The sequence below is a fragment of the Ursus maritimus genome, unplaced genomic scaffold (assembly GCF_017311325.1).
Source record: "Ursus maritimus isolate PB19 unplaced genomic scaffold, ASM1731132v1 scaffold_6, whole genome shotgun sequence".
Taxonomy (NCBI): domain Eukaryota; kingdom Metazoa; phylum Chordata; class Mammalia; order Carnivora; family Ursidae; genus Ursus; species Ursus maritimus.
The window spans coordinates 49,701,634-49,728,836 of record NW_024426774.1 but is presented as its reverse complement, the minus strand read 5'-3'; the positions used below and the strand labels follow the sequence as shown (position 1 = coordinate 49,728,836).

The 27,203-nt window shown below is 49.2% G+C and overlaps 1 protein-coding gene across 4 annotated transcripts in view; it reads left to right on the top strand.

Moving 5' to 3' along the window:
- The window catches only part of DYSF (dysferlin), a 203,481-nt gene that overhangs the window by 49,456 nt on the left and 126,822 nt on the right, over positions 1-27,203 (top strand). For all 4 annotated transcript variants that reach the window (XM_008699984.2, XM_040623327.1, XM_040623325.1 and 1 more), the window contains exons 6-16: positions 934-1,145; positions 2,870-2,998; positions 3,377-3,439; positions 4,192-4,242; positions 5,988-6,018; positions 6,593-6,708; positions 11,566-11,692; positions 13,448-13,551; positions 20,603-20,671; positions 20,802-20,845; positions 24,298-24,380. In XM_008699984.2, coding sequence (XP_008698206.2) covers positions 934-1,145; positions 2,870-2,998; positions 3,377-3,439; positions 4,192-4,242; positions 5,988-6,018; positions 6,593-6,708; positions 11,566-11,692; positions 13,448-13,551; positions 20,603-20,671; positions 20,802-20,845; positions 24,298-24,380 — 1,029 coding nt within the window. The remainder of the gene's footprint in view (positions 1-933; positions 1,146-2,869; positions 2,999-3,376; positions 3,440-4,191; positions 4,243-5,987; positions 6,019-6,592; positions 6,709-11,565; positions 11,693-13,447; positions 13,552-20,602; positions 20,672-20,801; positions 20,846-24,297; positions 24,381-27,203) is intronic.

Below are 27,203 nucleotides of genomic sequence, written 5' to 3'. Positions count from 1 at the left end.
AGCTAGAGACAAACACAGCGTTAAAACCTGAGCAGCCTCTGGTGGGGGTGTGCTCTGTCTGTCCTGCCCAGCCACGTTGTTGGAGCTCCACACTGTCTGAGCTTGGAGACGGGAGATCAATCTGGATCAGGGCATAGGTTGCTGGGGAGGGCGGGCAGTGGGCAGAGAGAAGGGGTGCTCCTGGTGATAGCATGGGGAGAGTGAAGGGCCCAAGTGTTCTGGGACCACCTTGGAGGTGGGCCTGACAGAGTTAGGGTTTGGGCCACTCAGAGCAAGTTCCCAAAGTGACAAATTCCCACTCCTGCCTGGAAGGTGGTGAGAAGGGACGGTGTCCAACAGACATGGGAGCTGTTTCTGAGCTTTGTGCCAGGCTGGGGCAGCCAGGGAGAGTGGGCTTGGGGTAGGGGTGCCCTAGGTTGGCTCCCCTCACCCAGTGCCCTCCTCGCCTCCTGGGGCTGTGCCCTGCCCCTATGCCAGGTGGGGGACAGAGCCGGGCTGAGACTTGGTCCCTGCTCAGTGACAGCACCGTGGACACGAGATACTCTGGAAAGAAGTGGCTGGCCCCCACGGGTGAGACACGGGTCAGGCTGTCCCGATCCTGATCCTACCACCCGTAACTGGCTCATTGCTGCCATCTGTCAGCTCACCAGAGTGGGACCTGGGGCGAGTGGTCAGAGGGGCTGATCCTGCAGGACATGGTGGGGAGGGCTAGGGCCATTCTGTTTCCTTCCTGTTGACTAACTGGACTGACTGCCCTCACGTCTCAGCTGTTGGAAGCTCCTTCTTTCTCCCTCATCCATCCTGGCTCACTGACAGGAGGGGAGTGGGTGGTGGGTCTTCGTGCCCAAGCCCTTTGGCTCCTCCATTGGCTGGGCAGGGGTCCCAAGCACCGGACCAGAGGGACCAGGCCTTATTAGCACCCTCTCCGCCCAGACACAGGAGGAGAGGAGGACACCGAGGACCAGGGGCTCACGGGAGATGAGGCAGAGCCATTACTGGATCAGAGCGGTGCCCCAGGCCCTGGGGCCCCCACCACCCCGAAGAAGCCACCTTCCCATCCACCCCCCTACCACCCCGGGAGCAAGAGGAAAAGAGGTGCTCCCACACCCAGAAAGCTGCTGTCGGACAAACCGCAGGACTTCCAGGTAATGGGCTGACTCTCTGACCACAGTCTCCTCTTTTAGCTCATGTCCGTCCAGCCTGGGGCAGGTTCTAAGGGCTCTCCTAGGCAGGAGTCTGTGGTTTCCCCGGGTCCCCGGCAGATGCGGAATGAGCAGTTCATGGGTTGTGGCCTCAGAACACAGCCCCTGGTTTTGTTCTTTGAAAAAAAACGGGGGTGGTGGAGGCAGCACTCAGAGGTTCAGCCTATCTTCACATTTGTTACGTGTTTTCCAGCCAGGGTTTATCTGGCTAGCTAGCTTTTTGCTCCTCGTAGTGTGGTCCTTGGGCCAGCAGCAGGGGCAGCACCTGGAAGCTGGCTGGAGAGGCAAACTGCCAGGCCTGCCGAGTCAGAATCTGCATTTTAACAAGCCCCCGAACTAGGAAGCCCTGTCTAGCGCTGTTTTCTCTCTTGATCCATTCCCTTCCTTATGGCCGTGGATTCTTCCGAAGGTCATGCAGGATTTGAGCTTGTTCACGCGCGTGGGCAGGGGGAGGGACAGAGGGAGAGACAGAATCTCAAGCAGATGCCACGCTGAGCATGGAGCCCGACTCGGGGCTCAGTCACACGATCCGGAGATCACAGGTCTGAGCCAAAACCGAGAGTCAGATACTTACCAACTGTGCCAGCCAGGTGCCCCAACCCTTTGGCATATTTTAATCCAAAAATCCATCCCATTTTATTTGCATTTTAATTTTGGTTCTTTGCTTATTCTTTTTCTTTTCTATGAAATTTCCCATGTTGATATAGTTGCATTTAGTGATATTGAGCTCCTCAGAACTACTTTCAAAGTTAAAAACAGGAAACTTAGCTCTTTACTGAGTGCCACAAATTGTAAAAATACATTTTAGTTCTAAACTGTGATAATTTAAGCTGTAACCACTGTGTATTTGCCTGAGAGACAAAATTCTGACATTATTATTATTTTTATTCCCAAGTGATGAACTTATTGCCTTTTTTCTCCCTAAAAAAATCAACGTATGTTTACTGTAGAAAACTTAGAAAATACAGGAAAATGAACAGAATAAAAATCATGGAGCTTCCTTCCTATTGTTATTAATAATATATTCTTCTATAGTACGGCTTTAAAAAAAGCATTGATTGGTCTATTGATAAATAGCTGCTGATTAAAACTTAAAACCAGTAAACATCTTATTTTTCCATGAAAATTGTTCTCAAATTTTAAAATTTCATGTTTTAAAATATTTTGCCTAAATCTGGAAGCACAGATATTCCTGAAACCTTAAGTTCAATGGAGAAAACTGAATTTATTTCTCAGAATGCAAGAAAACGTTGTATCTTATAAAGAATAAAGTGGGGTCATGTCACCGTGTCAGCTCAGGCTCTGAGGGAGCTGTCAGTGAAGAAGGTTCAGGCTGCTTAATCCGCCGACATCAGACGGTCTGAGGGAGGGCTTGTGCCAATGGCTGCATGAAATGAGCTGGGGTCTGGGTCCTTGGCCCAGCCCCAGAGTTTAATGCTGGGAGCTTCCTTGGGGCAGCTTGGCAGCTCTTGTGCAGAACTATGGAATTTTATAGATGGAAGGGACCTTGGTCAGAAAATATGGCTGTTCTTATAATGCTCTTCCTAATACCTTTTAATACCCTTCCCGAGAAGCCAGCAGTGAGAATGGTCCCTGAGATCTCTTGACTCTCTTGGGGACTGACTACTTCCCCCTTCCTCCTGCTCATGCTTCCTCTTGGCTTTCAGATCAGGGTGCAAGTGATTGAGGGGCGCCAGCTGCCAGGGGTGAATATCAAGCCTGTGGTCAAGGTCACGGCTGCCGGGCAGACCAAGAGGACACGGATCCACAAGGGAAACAGCCCACTCTTCAACGAGGTGGGACGTGCTGGATATTAGGACGAGGACCACAGTGGCCCATCCCAATTGGGAATGCCCAGCCGACACCTGACAATCCATTCGGTTTTTGTATTGAGAGATATGCTGGGTCCTCAGTAGGTTATGGGAGGAACTGGAGGGAGGGTTCTAGCCGGAGGGCCAGCCACCTGCCCTGTCCGTGAGATGACAACCTCCCTGAGGTCAAGGGAGGAGCAGCCCAGAACTTGCAGAATCCCCAGAGCTCATTGTTGGGCTGAGCTCAGTCCACACTTCTGGGTGGACAGGACCTGAAGGCTGTGGGTGGCGGCCGACCCTCTCCTCAGCACCCCCCCGGTGTCGGCAGGCTCTCATCTGTTTCCCTTTTGCCCTGAACCACAGACTCTCTTCTTCAATGTGTTTGACTCTCCCTCGGAGCTGTTTGACGAGCCCATCTTTATCACGGTACGTCTCAGCAATCGGTGTTCTCTGGGGGTTACGTGTACCCTTGCGTGCACACCGTGCACGTGTGTATGTGTCATATCAGCGTGCATGTGTGTGCGTGCCTATCGGTGTGAGTGTGAGTGAGTGTGAGGAAGGAGCCACGCAGCCCGGGGCACGGGTGATGGGGAGCGGCTCACCGCCGAGCTCTGCTGGTCACAGAAATGCCTTCAGCAGCTCAGGTGGAGGCAACAGCCGAGTGGGGAACCCCCACTGCCCAGCACCCCCACAGGGGCCGCAGGTCAGGGGTCTGAAATCATTCTTGCAGTGGACCCTGATACTCATTTTATTTTGTTTGCCCATGTGTCTGTTTCTGGCCAGGATTTTCTTTCTTTGGGCCTCAGCTTTTTTTTTCTTCTTTTTTTGGCCTTCCTTCTGAAAGGTGGGATAGCTTAGCTGTTGAGCGTGTGGGCTCTGGAGCCGCTGTCTGGGTTCTGGGGGTCCTGCCTCTGCCGTTTCGGGGTTGTGTGATGCTGTACATGTCCTGTAGTCTCTCTGTGCCTCTGTTCCTTCATCTGTAAAATGGGCATAATAATAGTACCTGGTACTCAGGGGGTTCCTGTGAGCGTTACCATTGCTCAGAACAGTCTCTGGAACAGAGCGAGTGCTCTGAGTGTTGGCTGTTACTGTCTGGGAGGGAAGAGTTGTTGTGTTGGGTCCTGTCTGGGCCAACATTTCCTTGTAAATGAGAGTTTTAATTTCTCTTCCTCCCGCAGGTGGTAGACTCCCGTTCTCTCCGGACAGACGCTCTCATTGGGGAATTCCGGGTAATTATGTATTTTCTTTGAGAGCCGTTAGTTCTCGCCAGTTCACGCTAGTGGAGGCTCTGTACGTAACGTGCAGAGGCTGCTGCTTCGGGGGTCCTGTTCCTCTCGGTCTGTGTTGGGGAAATGCAGTTAAAGAAAAAAAAAGACAAAATCTTCTCCAAACTCAGAAACCGTCTCCACAAAGGTCGTAGAGGAAGAGCGGACTCTTACTGAGTAAGTTGCAGTCCAGAAGGTGAGGCTCATGGCAGGCGACCCACTAGGAGATTGTGGAGGCTGAAGGAATCCTGTACACCGCCGAGCAGATCCAACCCACCCGGCACCCGTTCTCAGCACAACGAGTCCTCCTGGGCCACACGCCAGTCATCCCGGCGACCTGGGAATTGGGTTGACCATCGGTGTTAGCTAACTGACTTTCTCCGGAGGAAAAAACACAAAAGCTTGCGTTTTTGTGATGAGGGTTGTTTTATAACTTGGAGCCAGGCCTGTGCCAAAAGCAGGCCCCTTCCTTCCCACAGAAAAAGCAGAGAAAGCACTTACATTTACAAGGTTTCTAAGGTAAAGGATCTGACAGACAGGGCGGAGAGGAAAACCCCTTCCCTTGTGTCCAACGGGGAGTTGAGCCTCTGCCTTCTGATTCGTATTTGTCCTTACGACTGGGCAGGCAGTGAAATGGGCGGTTAGGCAGCCCTCCTCCTAGTTCCGATTCGGACCAGCGTGACAGTGGTGCTCTGCGCCCTGCAGGCACCCTCACTCTGGCTTGGGAGTGGGGACCAGACGTGGAGTCCAAGGGGATGAGGGTGCGACACAGGGGAGACGGGGGAGCCTGCTCCCCCCCCCCATTTGTCCAGACAGTGCAGAAGTGAAGAGCGCACTTTGGAGAACCAAGGACTGACGAGCACTCAGCTCACAGGGAGGCATCAGCAGGTCTCAGAAAGCAAAGGCAGCTAGGAGTGGAGACCTTCAGGAATGCAGTTCTCACTGATTTTCTCATTTTCGAATCTTTACGCATTGATCAAATGGAAAGAAGGGGTACAGGCTTATTTTAACCTCCCCTTGCTATCCAAATAAACTATGGCCTCTTCTCTGGGAAGTAGTCACAAGATAGAAAACGAAGTCAATTTTCCTGGAGAAGCAGTTTTAAAAAGAGTGGGATCGAACCTGGGTCATTCTGTAATAAATGGGGTTCTATGTCCCGAGTCTCTGATCTTTGAAGCATGCTCTTGGTCTGAGAACCCAGAGGTGAAGGTAAAACGTTATTTTCTTTTTTTCTAATTATAAAAGTAATCCATGATCAAAAAGGATTTTTTAGACCAGTTCTAGATTCATAGCAAACTCGAGTGGGAAGTACAGAGTTCTCCTGTGCCTCCAGCTGCCCCAGGCACAACCTCCCTGACCATCAATGTCCCGCTGATCTATGAATTCTTACAGAAAATTATAAAATACAGGAAAGAAAAAATAAAAAAATAGAATAAATCTACCACCTTACTGTACCAGCCAGAGATAGCCCTGTTACCGTTTTGTCGTGTGCGTTCTGCTCTCTCTTCCCTACGCACAGACAACCCTTACCAACCTTTGATCAACACGGACTCTGCTCTGTTTTCCATGTAATGTCAGCTGATGAACGTTTCCCTGTGTCTCCAGATGATCTTCAAAGCATGATTTTTAATGTGATGGCATAATGTACCATACTTCATTTAGCGCTCGAAGGGCAAGCGTTTGACTTGTGTTTCTCGGTTTGATTTCAGATGGACGTGGGTACCGTCTACAGAGAGCCCCGTGAGTCACGTCCTCATCGCTTTGGTCATCTCCTTGCATTTTGACTCTGGAGGCTGTTGGGGACAGCCATTCGGGACAATCACCTTTTTTCCTTGGGGGTTTTAGAATTTAGAGATAGAGTCTGATCCTGGAGATGAGAGCTGCAGGCTTCCATCTTCCAACTAAACCAGGCCCTCAGGGAGATCAAACCTTCACCTGGGCCTCCGCTGGCCCAGTCAGAGATGCTAAATCTGGAAGGCCCCAAGCAAGGGTTGTTGGAAACGAGGTCCCTTCTGACAAGGATGGGCCATTTCGATAATAAGCTTGGATTTCTTCACACCCTGGCTTCTGTTCTGGTCTGGGCATTTCCTGAGAGGGAAGTAAATGGCCTGGGGTCTGACTTTGGCAGCCTCTTCTTGGTGTTTCTGTTGACATTTCTGACTTGGGCCCACATGAACACTCAATGTCTGGCCCCCATGTCCCTGTGAATAAATCCCTCATCTCACCCACATGTGGTTGGCCCCAGGCTCTGGATGTGGTTGCAGACTTGGGTCCTTCCAATTCTGCCATTGCCAATGCATGTTGTCTCTTTTAGGACACGCCTATCTGAGGAAATGGCTTCTCCTCTCGGACCCTGACGATTTCTCTGCTGGGGCCAGAGGTTACCTGAAAGCGAGCCTCTGTGTGCTGGGGCCTGGTGATGAAGCGCCTGTGAGTACCTTGGCGGGGCCCTCCTCACATCTCCTCTACCTGGCAGGAGAGGCACCGGACAAACAAGCAAAAACACAACTTTAGTTTTTCTGATTTTAAAAAAATACATGAGATTGTTAGAAATGTAGAGAACGTGCAAAAGTATCAATAAAAAGTGAATCACTCATAGTTTCCACCACTCAGAGACAGCCGGGATTCATACGTTGTTGCATATCCCCCCAAAAGGATGCACATGTGTATTTTTCTATTTTTTTAAAAATATTTATTTATTGGGGCACCTGAGTGGCTCAGTTGGTTAAGCATCTGCTTTCGGCTCAGGTGATGATTTCAGGGTCCTGGGATCAAGCCCCGCATCGGGCTCCCTGCTCAGTGGGCAGTCTGCTTCTCCCTCTGTGCTCTCTCTCTCAAATAAATAAATATTTTTTAAGATTTTATTTATTTATTTGAGAAAAATATTTATTTATTTGAGAGAGAGAGAGAGAGAGAGAGAGAGAGCACACATGAGCGGGAGGGGCAGAGGGAGAGAGAATCTCAAACCTACTCCGTGTGAGCATGGAACCCAATGCAGGGCTCGATCTCAAAACCCTGAGATCACGGCCTGAGCCAAAACCAAGAGTCGGACGCTTAACCACCTGAGCCACACAGGTGCCCCATCTATTTTTTATTGCTTTTTAAAATTGAGATATAATTGACATATAACATGACATTAGTTTCAGGCATACGATGTAACGATTCATTATTTGTAAAATTGTGAAGTGATCATCATGATAAGTCTAGTTAACATCCATCGCCTTATGTAGTTTCAAACTTTTAAGATCTCTTCTCTCAGTAACTTTCAAACATGCCCTGGAGTATTATTAACTAGAGTCCCCGCGCTGTGCATTACATCCTCATGACTGACTTATCTGATAACTGGAAGTTTGTACACATCGACCCCCTTCCTCCACTCCCCTCTCCCCCGCCTCTGGCAACCACCAATCTGTTGTATATTGTTCTGAATTTTATCGCCAAAGAGTATACCATTGTCATCTTTACACACCAGTAAGTCAAGTTCAAGTTGGAGAGGGGAAGAATGAGGAAGGCGTGCAGACTTGGGGACATGTCAGCATCTTTGTCTGTTTGGCAAGAAGAGAGAAGGTTGGGAATAGCCGTGGGAGAGGAATGAAGGGTTAATTCCAGGTGAATGGAAGGATTTCCCAGCAGACCCGAGAGTGCCCGCTCCGGTTGGCAGCTCGGTGGTAGAGCCTCATGCTACTCAGTGGCCGGGAAGCAGGCTGGCGGATGGCAGAGGCGCTGGGCGTGGGCAGGGCAGGACGAGCCGAAGCACAGGGCCGAGGTAGCCTGGGCATTGGGGCTTGGCTGGTGGTGCCCGGTGGGGAGGGTGCAGGAGTGCAAGGCTTAGAGCGGGTGAGGACGGAGAATAGGGAAGGGCTAGGGAACACACATTTATTGAGCACCTGCTGTGTGCCAGGCTGTGTTGAGAACCCTGCTCTGTGTGAGTGGGAGGTTGGAGGAGGCAGATAGTTTGCAAGCTGGGTTTCAGTGGTCAAGGTTTTGCTAGAGGAAAGGCTCTGGGCGGCTGGAGGTTCCAGATGAGGCCATGCCTCCAGCAGCTGAGGGGGGAAGATGAAGGAGCTGCAGGTGGAGGAAGGTAAATGTGTTGGTGAGTGACTTGACCACGTGGAGGTTGATTATCTTATGGGAGGACTGGAAATCAAATAGGCAAGTGGTGAGGCAGGCACTGAAGTCATGAAGGAAAGGTGAGCACGTGTTCTCGGCTTGGTGGATGGTGTCAGTGAGAACGAGGGGAGAGAGTGGCACATATGGGTGATGGCTACTTCCAGATTAAAGACATGGTGGAGTGATGGTGGGTGCGGGTGCAAGGTGTGGCCTTCTCTTCCCAGCCTGGGATCACCAAGAGGAGAGGGAGAGGCAAGAGTGGGGAAAGCGGATCTCTGGGGGAAGAGTGGTGGGAGGCAGAGTGCGAGTTCTATGGTGATGTCAGGCATAGGAGTTGGCTGAGGCCAAGGGCTCAGGAAGCCACAGTGGAGAGGGTTAGGGGATGGAGAGCCCAGGATTCTGTGCTGTGCAGGGGGCTGATGAAGCTCCAGTGGACAAGCCCGACCCAAAGGCACCTGTCCCTCTCTCTCATCTCATATAGTCCCATCCTGTCCTTTGGTAGCATGTCTTTCCAGACATTGCACCATCTTGCTCCTTCTCGTGGCATCTCTGAGCCTATTACCCTTTTCTAAAACATTTCTTCCTCTTCTTTCTATTAATTGGAACCTTGCTTTTTCCTGATGAAGCCACTTCTTTTGAAACCAACTCAGACAGAAGCCACTACTTTCTGCTCCGACTCTCCGTGGGTTCTGGAATGGGAGGAGCAGCCATCTTTGGTTTCCCACTGCAGACTCCTGGCCAGCAGCTCTTCGCAACTTCAGCACTGCCTCCTCCTTTGATTAAAGGCTGCTTTGCTGGTTGTTTCTCGCTCTTCTGGGCTGTTACCTACCCCTGGCACAGGCAGAGCTGGTCCAGAAGCATCCCGCTTGCAGATTCTCATCTTCGCCATTGTCCTGAGGTATGAGCCACCTCAGCCACATCAGCCACTGACATCTGATTTTATTTCCTTTGAGACTCTGAGCTCAGAAATCCTTCTCTCCACCACTCTCTGCCTTTTTCCTCCCTCACCCCTGCTGAATGACAGTCCTTCCTCCCTGGCGTTACAGCCCCCCAATCCCTGTTGGTTTTCCCAATCCCCTTAGTGCCCTCCTGCCACGCTCTCCCCTCCCCCAGCCTGGTCCCCATCCTCCATCACAACTCTCACCATGTGCTTCCTGGCCCCATAGTAGGGGTCTCCTGCCACACCTCATGACCCCACCATCCCCCACTGTCTCCACCACTCCTTGGTCAGTTTTGGTGGCAGAAGTTGTTTGAAGGTGCTGGCGAGATGAACATGGGTGCTATCAGCCTCTTCTTTTACTTGGGTGTGGTTTACTCCTTGCCCCATTTGCCACAGTGACTGTTTCCAAACTTTGCTGTCTTTCCTAAGCCTCAACCTCTGCCTTCTGAGAGAAGCAGAGCTGCACAGTGGGGAGTGATGTGAGCTCCTGGAGCTCTGGAGGTCCTCATCCCTCACTTCATTTGTCTTCCCTCCCTTCCCCATCTTCCTGTCTCCTTTGCCTTGTGCTCAAGTCCTCCGCCATCTTGTTCTCCCTGCTCTTCCTGGTGTCTTCTCTTCTGCCCTTAGATCTGTACCAGGCTCAAGATTTCCCTGCCTTCAGACACCCTCACCCACTTCTCTCATTTCTCCCCACCCCTTTTCTCCAAGCGGCTTGCAGCTTGCGTCCAGTCATGACCAGCTTCGTCAAGGAGCATGCCTCCTTGCTCTTCTCTACTCCCCTACCAGCTGCTCATTCCTCCTCATCTTCACGAGGATTCCCGCCACCTTCCTTTCCTGAAACCACTTGCCGGAGGCTCACCATTGCCAACCTCCTGGGGCTCTTCTTTGCTACTAATCTGCTCTGTTCCTCCACAGCCGTTGATTCCAGAGCCCATGACTTATTTCAAACTCTCTTCTCCCTCAGCATTGGTGAGTCTCCTGGTTCTCTCTCTCTCTCCCTCTCTCTTTTTAAAATATGGATCCTTCAATTCAGTGGCTCAATAAAATTCCCTTGCTTGGCCTCTTTGCTGTGTCCTTGACCCTCACTTTCGAGGAGCCCATCTCTGTCCACGTGAGACTCCTAAATTGCTCCTCTCCAGCTCGGATCTTCAGAACTCCAGACAGTTTCAGTTGCTTTGTAGTAAAGCCACATGAACCTGTCCCTTAGGCCCTTCTAACTTAACATATGAAAACCCAGGATCAGCCGCTGTGCGCTCCTCACAACTGCTCCCATCCTGTGGTAATGACATCTTTGGAAATGGCACCGTCATCCACTCAGTCTCCCAAGCCAGAGAAGCCTGATTTCATTCCTCATCCCTCAGTCCCACATCTGTCGGTCCATATGCAAGCGGTTGGTCAGTCTTGTTGGCATGACCACCTCAGAGCATGCTTCTCTCTCCCATCCCAAGACCAGAGTCCAAGGTCACACTCCCCTCACATCTCCCCTGGGCCCCTGTGTGAATTAAGATATGGGTTCAGCTGCTGTAACAAAGGTACCCTGAATAATAGGCGTTAAGGAGGATAGAAGTATGTTTCTCTCCCTCATAAATGCCTGGGGAGGCAGTCTAGAGCTGGCATGGTGTCCCCACAATGACCAGAGACCCAGGCTCCTGGTCTTAGCCCTCTTGTCTTCGTCATGAGGCTTCCATCTCATGGTTCAAGATGGTTGCTCTGGTTCCCATCCCTGGGTCTGTATTCCAGCCAGTGGAATTGCGTAAAGGTGGGCTTTCGCTGTGAGATGGTGAGCTTCATGGGGGCAGGACCTCTGTCTGTCTTGTTCACTGCTGCATCCCTCCCCCTTCAGCACAACCCAGTCGTCATTCACTGACACGGAATACTTGATGAGTGAACGAACACATGTTATTGAAGACAGGCCAGCTTAGACCTGTCACTTCTGCGCTCTTGTAATGGGTAGAGCAGGGAGGAGACCAAGGTTCTTGAATGCCCGCCACGTGCATTTACACATTATTGAAGTTGATTTGCCCAGCAATCTGCAAGGTTGGTGTTACTCTTTCCACTGTCCAGGTCAGGAAGCAGAGTCTCGGGGTGGGGTGGGGGAACCTGCCTGAGATCACACATTAGTAAGCAGCAGGACGAGATCTACTTTTCTTCAAAATGCACCATTTAAGGGTGTTGGTTGAAGATGGGAAAATATTGTGCTCACGAACTCTTGAGGAATCATATTTGGTTGCTTGTAGCTGGAGAGAAAGGACCCCTCTGAAGACAAAGAGGACATCGAAAACAATCTGCTCAGGCCAACTGGCGTGGCCCTTCGAGGAGCCCACTTCTGCCTGAAGGTCTTCAGAGCTGAGGACTTACCGCAGAGTGAGTCTGGCATCCTCCCTGGGTTGGAGGCCCACGACTGAGATTGGGAGCGGGGCCCCTGGGCTGGGGAAGAAGTTGCTAGATAGTGGAAGGGCTCAGTGTCTCCACAGATGAAAAACATCCATCTGCTTGGTGAGTCATCATGCCAATTTGCCTGGGACTGTCCCCGTTTCAGCACCGACAGTCCCCCATCCTGGGAGACCCCTCCATCCCTGACCAAATGGGGCAATGGATCACTCTAGGTGTGGCCATGTCTTCATCTTCCCAAGAGAGACTGGGTGGCCCCTGCCTGGTTTCTCCCAGTGACTGTCCTGCACCGGCCCCACCTTGTGGACTCATAAATGCTGGGGGAATTATGCTGAATATTTTAGAGCTGTGGGTGTCAATCCAGGCTGCACATTAGAACCACCTGGGGACCTTTAAAGGCGTACAGACGCTGGGGCCCCTTCCCCAGTGTTTCACATTGACTGGGTTTGGAGTAGGGCTCACACACGGGTCGTTTTTAAAGGGTGAGCCCCTGTTTTGAAGCATATATTAGCCTAATCAAGTGTTTCTGTCCATAGCAGAGTCAGTGAGAGCGTTTGCAACTTAGGTCCCTGTTTATAAGTATTACATAAAGCTAATTATTTGAGGTTTTGCTCAGCCCTTTGACTAATGACTCAATAAAAGGAATGTATTCCTTCTGTACAGGCTTAATTGTACCCAAATCACGGGGAAAACCTTTAAGAAAGTAATGGTTGTTAAATGGGCATTAAAATACATGCTTAGTAACATTCTTCATTTATTTGTTGAAACTATGAAGAAGGGAGGCTGGCGAGCTCCCACAGGAGGCTGGTGTAATAGAAATGTTTGCTTTGTCAAGGTGAATGTGCTTTATATTTAATTCTCTGCAATCTTGTTTAAATCTAGATAAAATGAAATAGGTGGGTAAATAGGATATAAATATTTGCTAATTGTTGTTACCTGTTGTATTCATGTAGATAGCAGCTGGTGTATAATCTATAAGTGTCCCCTCCTCTCATTCATATACACATAGGTATCTATACATGCCATAAGTACACATATGCATCTATCTGTATACACATTTATACATAATATGACTAATTCAGTAAAATATTCTTTTGAAGCAGCATAGACTAAAAATTCTTTTTTTTTTTTTTAAAGATTTTATTTATTCATTTGACAGAGAGAGAGAGAGAGAGCACAAGCAGGGGGACTGGGAGAGGAAGAAGCAGGCTCCCTGCCGAACAGGGAGCCCGATGCGGGTCTGGATCCCAGGACCCCAGGATCATGACCTGAGCCGAAGGCATATGCTTAACCTTAATTTTTAGCTGCTGCTAAAAATTCTTTAAAAAATAAAAATAAAAGCAGACTTGATTTATTGGTTCACATCAGGTCAATCACTGTGCTAATGGACATGAAGGAAATGTCAAATAGGCACCAATGATGGGATATTATTATAACACCTTCCAGTCCTTTTCTGGATTGTTAACTGCCCTTAGTGATGTAGATTGCTAATCAATCAATCCATCAGTCGTGTGGTGGACCTGTTCAGAAAGTCCTTGAGAGCAGGGGCCCCTGACCACAGCTGTTTGGGCAGTGCCCTCAGGGGCTGCTGTTTGGGGAGTCCCCAGGCTGAGGGGTGCCACAGCGTCTCTCTCAGGGAGTCCCAAGCCGGTCTGGAGACAGGTACGTGGAAAGTGAGGTTTGGGAGGTTGGACAGCAGGCGGGCACTGACCAGCATGTTCTCCCCAGTGGATGATGCCGTGATGGACAATGTGAAGCAGATCTTCGGTTTTGACAGTAACAAGAAGAACTTGGTGGATCCCTTCATGGAAGTCAGCTTTGCGGGGAAAATGGTAAGGAGTCAGGAAGCAGGAGGATTCTCTCGGGAGGGTGACCGCTGGCTGTCCCCACGGATGGGTGCTAAGCACAGGCTGCCGTTGGTGCGGCCTATCAGAAGGTGCACCTTGGGGGGGGGAGGGGGACGCACCGTGAGACCCTCCCCCAGGCCTGGCTCTCCGGGGTTGCCATGCACACACATGTGGATGGGTCTGCTTGGGATATCTGGGACAGACACATAAGTGAGAGACACGGGGAGGACAGACAGACAGACAGAGGTTAGATAGAAGAGTGTTTGGGGGAAAATTAAGCACTAGCGTGGAAACCAGATGTGAAGGCGTAAAGATAGGGAAACTTAAAAAATGATAGAAACATAATCATTTTAAAGCAGTTGTGGCAGAAGTTGAGTGGAGAAAGTCCACTCCGTGGGGGCCTAGGGATGACTCATGCCTCTCTTCCTTGCAGCCTGTCTTCTGCCCAGAGGAGGCTGTTGCTGTGGGTTCTGTGGGCCCCCTCCCTCCAGCCCACCCCAGGCAGGCCCTCCCCAGCCTCCTTTGCCCCTCAGACAGGCTCTCCCTGGCTTCATTCTTCAGCCTTACCCCTCCACAGAGGACTCCCACAGCTGTTTCACTCTGACCCCCCTTCAGCCCCACACCTCCCCAGTCCTCTGTACATCTCTGTCTGCTGCCCTTGGGCCCTGCAGAACGTGGGCCTGCCTTGATCCTTCCCTTTTTTGACCTCCTTACATCAAACATGGCACCCCTGCTTTTGATTTCAAACATGTCCCAAGGCCCTTCCCTCTCCTCCACCCACTGTCATCTCTTCCCAAGATCACACAGCAGCCTTGGGTTCATTCTCTTCTCTGGGTTCTCTCCATAAAAGGCCCCAGAATAATTAGCCTAAAACAACTCTGTTTGTACAACGAAGTTCAGACCGCATAATCCAGCTGACCAGGCCCTGCACTGCTGAACTTTCTCGCCGCATCTCCCAGGGCCGAAGTCCGCTCTTACGGCATTTGTGCGAGTGAGAAAATGGCGCCCCCTGCCGGGAACACGCAGCTCTGCAGCCCCGGCTCGGAGCGCTGGGTTGGGCGGAGTTTCAGCCACAGGCGCTCCCTCCCCGCACCCTTGGGTGCGGACAGACTGCACAGCTCCCAGGGCGGCCTTGTGTCTTGTCTGCCCTGCCTCTTCTTTCCCTTCGTGGTCACCCCTCTAGCCTTTGCCCGTGCCTGTGTCCTCCCTGCCCGCTCCCCACAAAGTCCAGCATCTTTCAGTGTCCAGCTTCCCTGCCCCCACGGGACCGGGGCACGAGTTCAGTTCTCAACTCTCCACGGTGTCCTAGGCCCTCTTTTAGCCTGTTTTCCATTCCATTCCGGTCGTTGTTAGCATCTGTTTCTCCGACTCGTGGGCAAGAACCCGATCTTATTTAGTCCGTTAACCTCAAAGCAGAGACTGTGGTGGAAATGGTCCGGGGGCTGCGCCCGCCCCCCCCCCCCCCCCCCCCCGCCGCTTCCAGAACCCCCTGGGGTGGGGGTGGGGGGCCCTGAGATGTGTCCGGACTGCAGGGAGTTGGCAAGGGTGGGGTCAGGGCCCTCTGAAGTTGTGCCATCCTTGTGGAGAGCTCCACCTGACGCCGAACCAGGGCTGGGAGAGTTGAGTCAGATGGCTTGGAGGTTGATAGGGAAATTGGAACTGGGCAGGGCAGAAGGGCTGAGAATCTGAGTTGGGTACCGCAGGGTGGGCACCCGGCAGTCTGCTCCCGCTTTGCTCCCCCGGCAGAGGTGGGGAGGGGAAGACAACCCGCAGGTGTTATAGGACGATTGGAGAGAAGTTTCAAAAATTTGCAATAAACACTAAAAGCTCAGGGTGGTGATGGAGGTGGGGTGGGTTCCCATTCACAGAGCACTGTGCAATTTTCCTTTCACTTAATCTGTTCTTAGATTCATTTTGAAAAGGAGGGGCATCTGCCAGCCGGTCCCACCAACGAAGGCCGGCCCTGAGGTGGGGGTGGGGCGAGGGAGAGGGGGGTGTCTCGTCTGATGCCCAGACTCACTCCCCACCTCTTGTTTCTTTTCTTCTTGTATTACTGATACACATGTTTACTAAGACATTAAAAATTACAGAAAAAAGTAAATAAAATTACCCATAATGCACCATAAAAAGTTCATTTTTAGTGCCTGTCTTTCCAGTTTTCCCCCTGTGTGTAGGTAATAGACATTTTTTTTCCGACTCTTCCTTTTGAATATTTTAAAACATCAAGAAAAGTTACAAGAGGTATTCAGTGAACGCCCTGCCCACTGGTATGACCCCCACTTAGAGGAAGCAACTGCTAACATTTTGTTGCATTTACTTTCCATATATAGATACTTGGCTTTTTTTCTGGCTGAGTCGTTTGAAACCTAGTTGCAGACTTTATTCCTAAAGGCTTCAGCAGGCATTCTGAGAAAAAGAAAATTCTTTGTAACTTCAGTAACATTATCACACTTACGAGATTAACAGTCATTCCCTAATAGTGGCAGAATCTGGCTCATATAAATTTTCTCTGGTTATCCCCAAAATGTCCTTTGGAGATGGCTTGATTTTGTGCTGATCTAAGACCCAACTAGAATTCATACTCTGCCTTGGGTCCTTAGGCCTCTTCAGTCTCTTCTGTAACAGCCCCTCCTGAACTTCCCCACCCACCCCAACAATTTTTCTCGCCCCTTGACTTTTTGAAGTGCCCAGGCCATTTGCCCATGTAAACTGGAAATCAGTTCTTGAGACCAGATTAGCTTCAGATTCAGTATTTCGGCAAAAATGTGTCATAGGTGATGTTGTGTGTGTCCTATTGCATCACAACAGGAAGCGGTGTGAGGCTGTCCCACCGCCGGTGATGATTATCTGATCATTTGCTTAAGATGGTGTCTCCAGCTCTTTCTCTTGTCAAACTGCAGGCTCCCTTTTGTACTTCGCCAGGTATCTCTGGGCGGTATCTTGGCGCTGTGTGCATGTCTTGTTTCTGAGCAACTTCTTCCCTAATGTCTATGCAGCCATTGACCTCCTTGCCTCAATACGTCATTTACTTGGGGTTGCAAAGTGGTGATTTTCTCATTATCATTCCTTCTCTCTTTATAAGTTGTTTTCTGGAAAGAAGAACTTTCCTCCCCCTTAGTCCCTTTGCATATTACTAGGGGCCTCAATACTTTTTATTAATTCAGTGTGTTAAAGTCAGTCATTACTGTGTTGGATGTATGAACTGAAGTTGGCCCGTGAGGGCCCCTTCAAGATGGCGCCTCCATCCGGAGCCTATTTTAGGGTCTCAGTGAAAATGTATGTGGAGAGGTAACTTGGATCTTAAACTCTCTCACACTGGCGTGTAAATGCTCATTGTGGGTCCTCACCCAAGTGGAGGTCCTTACCTAAGTGCAGTGTTAGTTTGGGCTTGGCATTGGGGTCTGATGCCCTGTATCTAGCTTCGGGAGGGATTGTAACAGAAGCAATGAAGGCGAGAAGGAAGAGGGAAGGTGTGGCTGGACAGGCTTGTGGGACACTTCCTCCAAAGACTGGGATTAATTTCCCAATTTGACAGGTAGGGAAATCATGTCTCAAAAGTGTTTTTATTTTTGATTTCACATTCCCCAAAATGGTAGGGTGTTTTGATGGTGGGGAGAACCAACATGATGTGCCTTCAAATTTAATGGCTTTTCTGGGAGCCAAGTCTCAGAGCTCCAGGGCTCCTGGCTGCTCATGGGTCCTCGAAGGCACCTTGATCTCCCAAGGTCTTTCTGTTCTGAGATGCCCTTGGCTGGCCCTGGGGGTTTTTCTAGGTAGGTGCAAATGTCTGTGGGAGGAGATGGAGCTAGGGGACCTGGCCAAAGCAAGGGACTATGTAAAGCTGATTGGTGACTGGGCTTCTGCAAGTAGCTACACCCTCCCCCCTCCCATTTTCCCCCTAGAAGGAAGGGGCTTATTGTGACAGAGGCAATTGAGCCCCTCCCTTCTGAAGGCTTCAACCTGTTGGACTTCCCTGGTGGTCCCTGGATCTTTGTGTCACCCTCTCTCTTCTCCAGCTACCCTTCCTGCCTGTCTCATTCTGCCTGTCCCTCTCCCTCAGCCTGCCTGCGTGTCACTTTTTCTCACTACAACCTAATCTGGAGTCCTGGGGTTTTGTCCTCCCTGTGCCCACCCACCCCAGCCTGGCGCTCATTGCACTTCCTCTCACGGACACTTGGTGGCACTATTATCCAAGATGTGAACCGTACCTGATTTTACACACACACACACACACACACACACACACACACACTTCTTGGTGAGAGGGAAAGGAGAGGTGGGGAGAGGATGGGAGACTTTAAAACAACTTTTTTTCTGAATGCAAGAAGAAAACCTATAGATTATTAAAAAATGGAAAAAAAATCAGAGAAAATCAAGGAAAATGAAAAAAAAAAAACAAAAACAACCTAACCATATTTCTGTATCTCCCATCACTGTGGAGATAACCACTGTTAACATTCATGTGTATTTCCTAGTAGTATGTTTTTCTCTCTACTGCTTTCCACTCCCAACCCTCCCCTCTCCCCCACTGGAAAAAGATTGGATTCAGATGAAGTTGGTTTTCGTTATTCATGGATTCTATATTTGCAAATTCACCTCCTTGCTATAATCTATTTGTAGTCCTAGAATTAATACCCGTGGCGCTTTCATGATCATTTGCCGACTGTGCAGAATGACTGACGCACGTTGTCACTAAGTTAGACCAGGATGAGTCTGCCTGTTTGTTTTGGTTGTCATCCTGTAAAGAAGTGTCCTTTTCTTGGTCTCCCTGGTGTCATGTTTTTCACATTTTGGTGCTTTTTATGTGATTTTGCTGTTTAAAATGCCCTCCTAGAGTGTGCTGAAGGGCTGTCTGGTGTTCCTCTGTGCAGAAAGGCCGGGATGTGCCTTAGGAGAGAGGATGTTAGATGAGCTTCATTGAGGCATAAGTTACAATGCTGCTGACCTCGAGTTCAGTGTTCAGGAATCAACAGTGTATATTAAATAAGATGTCCTTGACCAGAAGCACACACGACACAAGGTTATGTATTGACTATTTAATGAAAGTGTGGTGACGGAGGCTGGTAGGAACCTAACCCTGAAATGCCGCCAGAGCAATGGTTTCATATTCACGAATTCAGGGTTCTTGGTGATTTGTAGAATGTGTAACTACCATCAGGAACCAGAATCAGCTGCATTTTCTCTTTGGTAACCCGTTTTCATAGGGCAGTATTTTCTTAGGTTATTGAACAGCCTTTGGAATAAATTTTTGAGGCACAGCATGGTGTCTTGACTTCCAGGTTGCAAAGTGGTCATCATCAGTTTACTTAGCACTCATCGTCTCATATAGATACAAAAAAGGGAAGAAAAACATGGGTTTTCCCTTGTGAGAGAACTCTCAGGAGCTACTGTCTTAACTCTCAGATATACCTTACGTACTCTGCCATATCGTCATCGTGCAGTACGTTACATCCCCAGGACTCACCTGTTTCAGTTAATAATATAACTTGGACTTTCCTATCCTAGAGCAGTGGTCATTCTTTTTAGAGCTGCATTGTGTGGATGGACCATCATCTGTTTAATCCGTCCTCTGTTGGTGGACACGTGGGTTGTTCCATATCCTCGATACTTCAAGCCGCGATGCAGTGAATAATCTCGTTACGTGTCGTTCGGCACAGATGCAAGTGTTTCTGTAGAATAAATGTCTAGAGGTGGAACTGGTAGGTCAATTTGCAATGTGGAGAAATAGTGGCCAGTTGCCCTCTGGAGGGTCGAGCTATTTTTTTCTTCCACCGTATGAGCGTGCAGTTTCCCCCTAGCCTTGTCAGCCATGGGCTGTCAGATTTTAGAGAAGTTTATGAATGATGGGTGAGAAATGGTATCTTGGTTTTATCTGTGTTTCTTTTCTTATGAGGGAGGTTGAGCGTCCTTTTACGTGCCTCAACCCTTCGAATCTTCGTTCACTGTCTGCCCGTTGTCCCATGAGGTTGTTGTTCTCTCTACTATCCTTTCTCCTTTCTTTGCTGGCACACTGAGCTAATCGTGATGCCCGTCCTCGCCCCCAGCCTTTGCCTGGGCTCTTCTCGGAGGTGGGGAGGGTGGGGACAGGTGCCGGCATTGGGCGGACCAGGGACGGAGACAAAGTCCTGGCCCCCATGGCGGCAGCATCCTCATTTGATGGAGGAGCTGAAGCCCCTGATCGGATGCCCATTAAATGAGATAATGCACAAAACGGTGAGCACAACGCAGGGCCCGTAGGAAAGGCTCTGAAAAAGGCTGCAGGATCTGCAAACCTACCAGGATCTGTGTATCTGAAGTAGTCTTTACCGGCTCTCCCTGTGAGGCTACAGGATGCCCTGGAGCTGGCTAAGGGGCGTGGCAGCTCCCCGGGGATTCAAGCACACAAGCCACTGGTTTGGATCTAGTTTCCACCTCTGCTGGGTTTCTTGACTGTGGAAAGCCCAGTCTTGAGAGCAGGTCTGATCTGAGGCAGATTGTGGCTGGTGGGGTTTGTGTGTTCACGGAGTTCTCTCATTCTTAGATGCAGTGCCCGGCTCCCAAGCCCTGGCCCTCCCGCTACCATCTCCCCTTCTCCTCTCCCACCTCTAATCTCCCAGGGCTCAGTCTTCCACAGGGGCAGGTGGTCTGGGCTGTCTGGTAGAGGTTAGTGCCTCAGGCTGTAGGACCCCTGGGAAAGCCAGTCTGGACTCAGGGCCCCCACACTAAGGTCATGGCCGGATGGGAAGTGGGGGCAAGGATTTCCAGCCAGAGGTAGGAGATAAGGGTAGAAGGGCTGTGGAATTCAGGCAGTCTATCCCCCCCTTACCCCCCACACTCCCTTGCTACCCCACCCCATACCCTCCAGGCGTGGGTCTGATTTACCATTGTGCTTTGTCTCTGCAATCCCCTGTGTCTGAGCTTTCGAGGCCCCCAGCCTCTTCCGCCCAGCCTGAAGGGTGGCCAACATGGCAGAGAACAGCCCCCAGCTGGTGAGGTGGTCCCCGAGGGAGTCCGGAGTCTCCCAGAACTCTATCCACCTGTCCTGTGTGTCTTTTAGCTCTGCAGCAAGATCCTGGAGAAGACAGCCAACCCTCAGTGGAACCAGAGCATCACGCTGCCCGCCATGGTGAGCCTTGCCCCTTCACGCCCATTCCAGGAGGCCCGGGGCTCCTGGCCTCCCCAGCATCCTGCCCATATCCTGGGCTTCCCCTTCTTTAAAAGGACCCCACCCCAACACGTCTGTCTTCTCTCCTCAGTTTCCCTCCATGTGTGAAAAAATGAGGATTCGTGTCATGGACTGGTAAGTGCTGGCTCTCGGAGTCTTCGGACGTGGCTGTCTGCAGGGGTTCTTCAGTTTCCCTCAGTTCAGAGCATATGGTGGGAGAGTCGGTTTTAGGTGAGGGAGTATCCTCTGCTGAGAGGCCAGAGAAGGAGAGGGCGTGGGCCGTTCTTGGGAAGCTTACTCACAGCTTACTCACGGCCAGCTGGTACCCGAGATACCTTAGGGCAGGGGGTGCCAGGAAGGCTTCCTGGAGGGGGTGGGGTTTTGATAAGTCCAGGGTGAGGGCATTCCAGTGAGGAGAGGATCCTAAGCAAAGGCAAGGAAGTAGTAAAGAGTAGAGCTGGGAGGATGGGCTGTGAACCACTCTCCCTTGGGTTGCTAGCATGAAGTGGTGTGGGGCCACTGCAGGCTTGGAACAGGTGAAGGCAAGAGCCACATGGACATCTTAGAAAAGTGCTCTAACACTTGCTGAGCACCTACTGTGTGCCAGTCCCCATGCCCAGCAAGTATTTCACATGCGTGACATCACGTGATCCCTAGCTCGACTCCTGGCTACTTTATAGATCAGGGAGTGACCTGTCTGAAGGGACAACTGGGAAGCAGCTGAGGCCAGGATCGAACCCAAGCCTGCTGGGAGCCTGTGTTCTTCCCCACTGGGCTGTCTGCTTCCCACCACGTTAAGGTGTGTGATCTCTCTCACACCTGGAGGGCTGTTAGGGGTCCCACGCACAAGCTCTAGGACCTTCCATACACCAGGCTTTCCAAAAAGAGAGTTGTCCTTTCTCTGCCCCCAAAAAGTCTTGGCCGTGCGGTTCCCAGCGTGTTCTCCTTTGGTCTCCGGCCACGGCACCCCCAGCCAGGAGGGTAATGAGAGACCAGGGAAAACCCCCAGGCCACAGAGCCATTAAAGTGTGCGCCAGTTCCCCAGGCCGAGAGAAAACAGCTTGTGGGAATTAGAGAGGAAAGCGGCAGCCAGGAGGGCCAGGAGGGAGAGGCCTCTAGGGCCCTGACCGCAGGTATGTTCCGTGGGCCAGCGGTCTGGGGGAGGGCTGTGCTCTCCGTCCCCAGAGCCACCTCTGCATCTCAGATCACGGTGTGTGCGCGCACCTGAGTGCGCTGCGTGGACGGGGGCTGATTGGCTGTGGGCGTCTCTGTGTGTCCGTGCGTGCGGATGCCTGGGTGCGAACGTGCACACGGGTGCGGCTGTCCCGTGTGTGGCGGCGGGGCCTTGCCCGGGGCCGGGTGAGCTGTGTCAAAGGCATCAGCATACTGTACAATCCAAACACATTACGGAATCTGGTGGTTGCATCTCTGGTTTGGGTTGAAGTGGCATTTTTATTGTGAGTCTATTTTCAGACTTGCTGTATTTTCCAAAAGCAACCCCAAGCCCCAAAACCCAACTCTTGGCCAAAAAGCGTTCTGCTGCTGCAAGTTCCTATGCAGAAAAGTGCCTTTTTTTCCCAGAAAACTCAGATAAACTTTTGTTATTACCTGAATCCTGGAAATACGATATGGTCCACATGGACTTTTCCCTGTAACTTAATCTTCCCTTCAATTCGTTAATATTTGCTTTCATGTTAAAAAAACAGAGACTCAAAAAAGCTACTCCCACCCCCATGAAAACAGAATCTCTCTCCTCCCGTTTTCTTGCCTTTCTCACAAGGTTCAGATAAGACCGGAGGTGAGAAGTACCATTCTTCTCCTAGTACCGCTCTTTTACAGGGCTGGGTGGTGAAGGTAGCTTCCCGATGCCGTCAGCTGCCAGTTATCTGGTGTCAATGAGCTCACTGTCCAGTGTTTAAGGAAATGTATTTCTAGAGCTTATTAACATCATCATCAGGAAAATGGATGGAAATCTCTGCTGACAATGAGTGCACTCTTCCTCGTTAGCCCCTGCCCCCGTGAAACGCTTTAAAATCAAAGCTTAATCACCTCCCTGGGAAGTACAGAGAGGAAGGGAGGGAGCCGCAGAGATCAGGCATCTAATGGGTATAGATTTAGAGGAAAATAAAGCATCCTTGCCCAAGTGTGTCTTTCACAATGGGGCTTGGGTGTGTCGTCGCCTGAAGCATGTCTGTGACCAAGGTACTCACAGGAGGGAGAGAGAGCCTACAGGGTTCCGAGGAAGACGGACCCCGGGGAAGTTTCAAGGAAGGCGATGGGTCTGGCCCAGTCGGGCGTTTCTCAACTTAGCACTAGGACATTTTGGGCCAGAAAATTCTTTGCGGGGGGAGACTGTCCTGTGCATTGTCGGATGTGTAGTAGTGAACGTGGCTTCTCTCTACTGCCCCCCCCCCCATTCAAAACTGTCTCCAGACATTGCCAGATCACTGAATTGAGAGCTCTTGCTCTCACCTGACAGGAAGCAGCAGGCGGCTGCGATCGAAGCTCTGGTTCCCGCCTTAGGCGTATCTGGCTCAAACCCTGGGCTTGCCATCTTGGCAACCTCTGTTTCGTCATTTGAAAGTGGGGCTAATGGTAGTACCTGCCCCATAGTGCCGGGGGAGGGTTGGAGCTAATTCATGTGACGATTTCAGCACACTGCTTGGCTTTCAGTAGGTGCTCAATAAATGCTAGCTATGTGATATATTATTGTCAAGGGGCAGGTGTGGGACACAGAGGGAGGGCCTGTGTGGGACACTGCTGGCTAATGGGCTCATCAATGATAGTCGGTCTGCTCGAGCTCCTACCCACAGTCCCCTAGGCTGGTTGGGGTGGGGAGAAGCCTTCCTCCTGGAAAGCTGGGCACAGGAGCAGCCTGGGCCATGGCAGGAGCACTGGACCAGGAGTCAGGACACCAGGGTTTCAGTTCTGGCTCTGCCCCTCCCCCAGGCTGTCCTTGGGCAAAGACCTCCCATTTCTGAGCCTCAACTTGCTCATCTGTGGAATGGAGATGGTAATAAAAGCAGCCATTCCTCAAGGCTCCTGAGAGGGTCCTTTGAGACAAAGGAGGTTAGAAGTGCCTCGTCCATATAAAGTCAGATACAAGGCATAATTGTGTGTTTGTGAACATAAGCTAATTTAAGACTGTGGCCTTGGAGATAGCTTCTTCCTGGTCGCCTGGTTTTCTCCTGGTCTGAATATTTTGTGAGGTTCTGGAACTTGGCTCTCTGTGGGTCTGGGGGTCTGGCTCTCTGAGCAGCCTCCCGCTCCCCCGCCCTGCCTCCTGCCTCTGGCCTCTTTCCTTTCAACCTGCAGATGTCTCCCCAGACATCCAGGCTGGCAGCCCAGTGTTGGTTGGCTGGTGGGATGCTGGTGGTTGGCCAGATGGACTAGTTCCCTCCAGAGGAGTCTTGGGCAATGCTTTCTTTCCAGTCTCTTCTTCCCTAGGATTACCAGGCCTCAGTAACATACCCAGAGTGAAGACCAGCACCCCTAAAGATGTATAACTGAGGCCCTCTCCTCCCTCTGTGGGCTGTGGCCTGCAGTCCCTCTCCTGTGTTCAGGCTTCTTCTGCCCCCTTATTCTAGGGACCGCCTCACCCACAATGACATCGTGGCCACCACCTACCTGAGTATGTCGAAAATCTCCGCCCCTGGAGGAGAAATAGAAGGTAAGTTTCCCCCCTTTGTTCTGTCCTCTGGTCCCCTGCGCTCTCCCCTGACTCACCCCTACCTGTCTTATACGACTAGTTTTGAGAGGGCAGAAAAGGGAGTATTAATTATAAGGCCTTCGCAGGCCAGTTTTAAAAATGGGTGTACAGACATTTCGGATTCTCTACACCTTGGCTGGTGGGCTGCACCGCTGACTGGTACGGAGAGGGTCATTTACCCCTGCAGATAACATCAGTGCCTCTAACCATGCCCAGCACCAGGCTCCATGCTGGCCAACCGTGCTCTAGCAGCTTCTATTTTGAAATAGCTTTCATTGGTCGGTTAAAAAGTAGGCCATGTTCATTTTGTAAAATTTTAAAGATAATGAAGAAGAATGTAAAACTCACCCGTAGAATTCCTCATCTGCTTCCCCCCCCCCAGACAAGAGCTAATTATTAATGTTCTGGGGGATTTTCGTGTGTATGTATGTATGTGGACACATACACATGTGTGTGCATTAAACACTGTTTTGAAACAATTGTTTCGAAAATCGCTTTTTGTCACTTGGCTACACACCAGAGATGTTTATTCATGTTATTAAATATTCTTCTACAGTGTATTTTAAATGAATACACATATTCCATTGTGTGACTGTACCATAATCCACGTTAACTAGTTGGTGACGAATACTCAGGTGCTTTCTAATTTCTACATTATAAAGAACTAACTTTTATTGAATATTTTTGTAGCTGAATCTTTACACAGTTCATGATTTTTTTTGGAATGAATACCTAGATGTGGAATTGCTGTATCAAAGGATTTGTACATTTTAAAGCGATTTGTGTAAATATCAAAATTACCCTTCAGAAAGACTGGACTCACGTACCCTCTGGTCACTCACATGAGCTTCTTTTGCTGTACCTTCACCAACACAGGGTAAAATAATATTAAAAAAGAACTTTGTCAATTTGATGGGTGAAATTCATTGTCGCCTTAATTTTCATTTCATCAGTAGCTGCTAAAGTTGATGAATGCAAGTTTAAAAATGTTTTACTAATTAATTTATATTTACATATTATATATATTTATATACTTTATAGTTATTCTACTATAAGTTGCCTGTTCATTGTCTTGGTCCATATTTCTGATGGTATGTTTGTCTTTTTCTCATTGTTTTGTAAGAGTTCTGTATATATATGGATGTTAACTTTCTGCCTGTCATATTAGTGCTAAATAATTGTTGTCTGTTTTATTTTACCATTTAGTAGGATATGATGTATACAAATTTAAAATTTTTATGTGACCAAATCTGTTAACCTTTTCCTTAGCCAATAAGACAAGGACCTAACGTTATTTTTTTTCACAATTGTTCTTGGTAATACCCACAGTGCATATTGAATAATCTTTCCCCTGTATTTTGAAATGCCACCTTTATCCCCTACTAAATTCCTAAATGTGTTCTTGGGCCTGTTTCTTGATTTTCTATTATCTTTAATTGGTATGTCTGCTTGCTATTTCTTAGGTTTTGGTATCTGGGTAATGCTGGCTCTGTAAAATTAATTGGAAAGATTTAAAGTCTTTTCTAACATCTGGAGCAGTTTATATAACATAAGAATATAGTCTTTTGAGGGTTTGAAAGAATTCACCCATAAAACCAGATGGGCTGGGTGCCCTTTTTGAGTGGGTATAGCACTAACTCTTTAAAAACTTCTCAGTTTCTCCTGTGATCACTGTTATTTTTAGTTCATTACTTTTATGATAGTCAATTTTGATAATATATATCTTCCTAGAAGAGTATTCACTATACTGAGCTCTAATTTATTTACATAGTTGTTGGAGAGAGCAGTCTTCTATAATTTAAACAGTTCTCTCTACCTGTGGTATTTTCCCCTTTCTTATTTTTAATGCTATGTGTGTGAGTTTTCTTTCTTGATTAGCCTTGTTACAAGTCTCCCCCCCGCCAGTGCCAACACACACACACACACACACACACACACACACACACTTTGTTGGACTTCTCAAAGAATCAACTTCTGGATTTATTTATCAATTCTAATACTTTTTCTTAATTTTCTAATTTTTTCTTTTCTAATATTTTATTCTTTCATCTTTTTACTCTTATTTTAACTCTATTCAACTTATTTTAGAAAGTCTCTTAGGACTTTCTAATTAACTTCTTGTGCTTATTTTCAAAATCTCTTATCTAAACAATGATACGGTTTCTGCCCCATAGGTCATGAGTTTGGCTTTCAGCAAACCCTAAGGTTATATTTAATCCTCTTTAAATTTTTTTTTTTACATTTAAATATTTAGTCTAATTTGAATCTATTCAGATGCACTTTCCGAGAGCAGATTTGATTTTATTGTAGGTAGTTTACTTTTTTCTAACTAGATGCTGCTTGTAGGAATGCATCTTTTTTCTTATGGTGAAAATTGCTTTGATGTATCCAGAGGCAGGACTCTTCATTGAATTTTGAGACATGGTGAATTTTTTAAATCTGAGTTGAGGAATAATTTATTCTAACATGGGAACACGAGGAGCTGAAGGCAGGGTGGGGTAGGGATAAGAGCAGGAGCTCTGGAAGCAGGCAGCTTGGGTCCCAATTCTGCTTCTTTGTAACTGAGTGAGTCACTCCTCTCCTCTCCCCAGTCCTGGCCTCGTAAGGTTGTTGTAAAGATCCAGTGAGATTATAAATGTAACATTCTTAGAGCGTCTGGTACACATGAAACCCTAAAGTAGAGTAACATTTGCTGCATAGTATCATTATTATTGGCTTTCTGCATCACTAATCTGATTTTTCCCCCTGTACCAGTTCTCCTGACTGCTTTCCATGTGGTTTAAA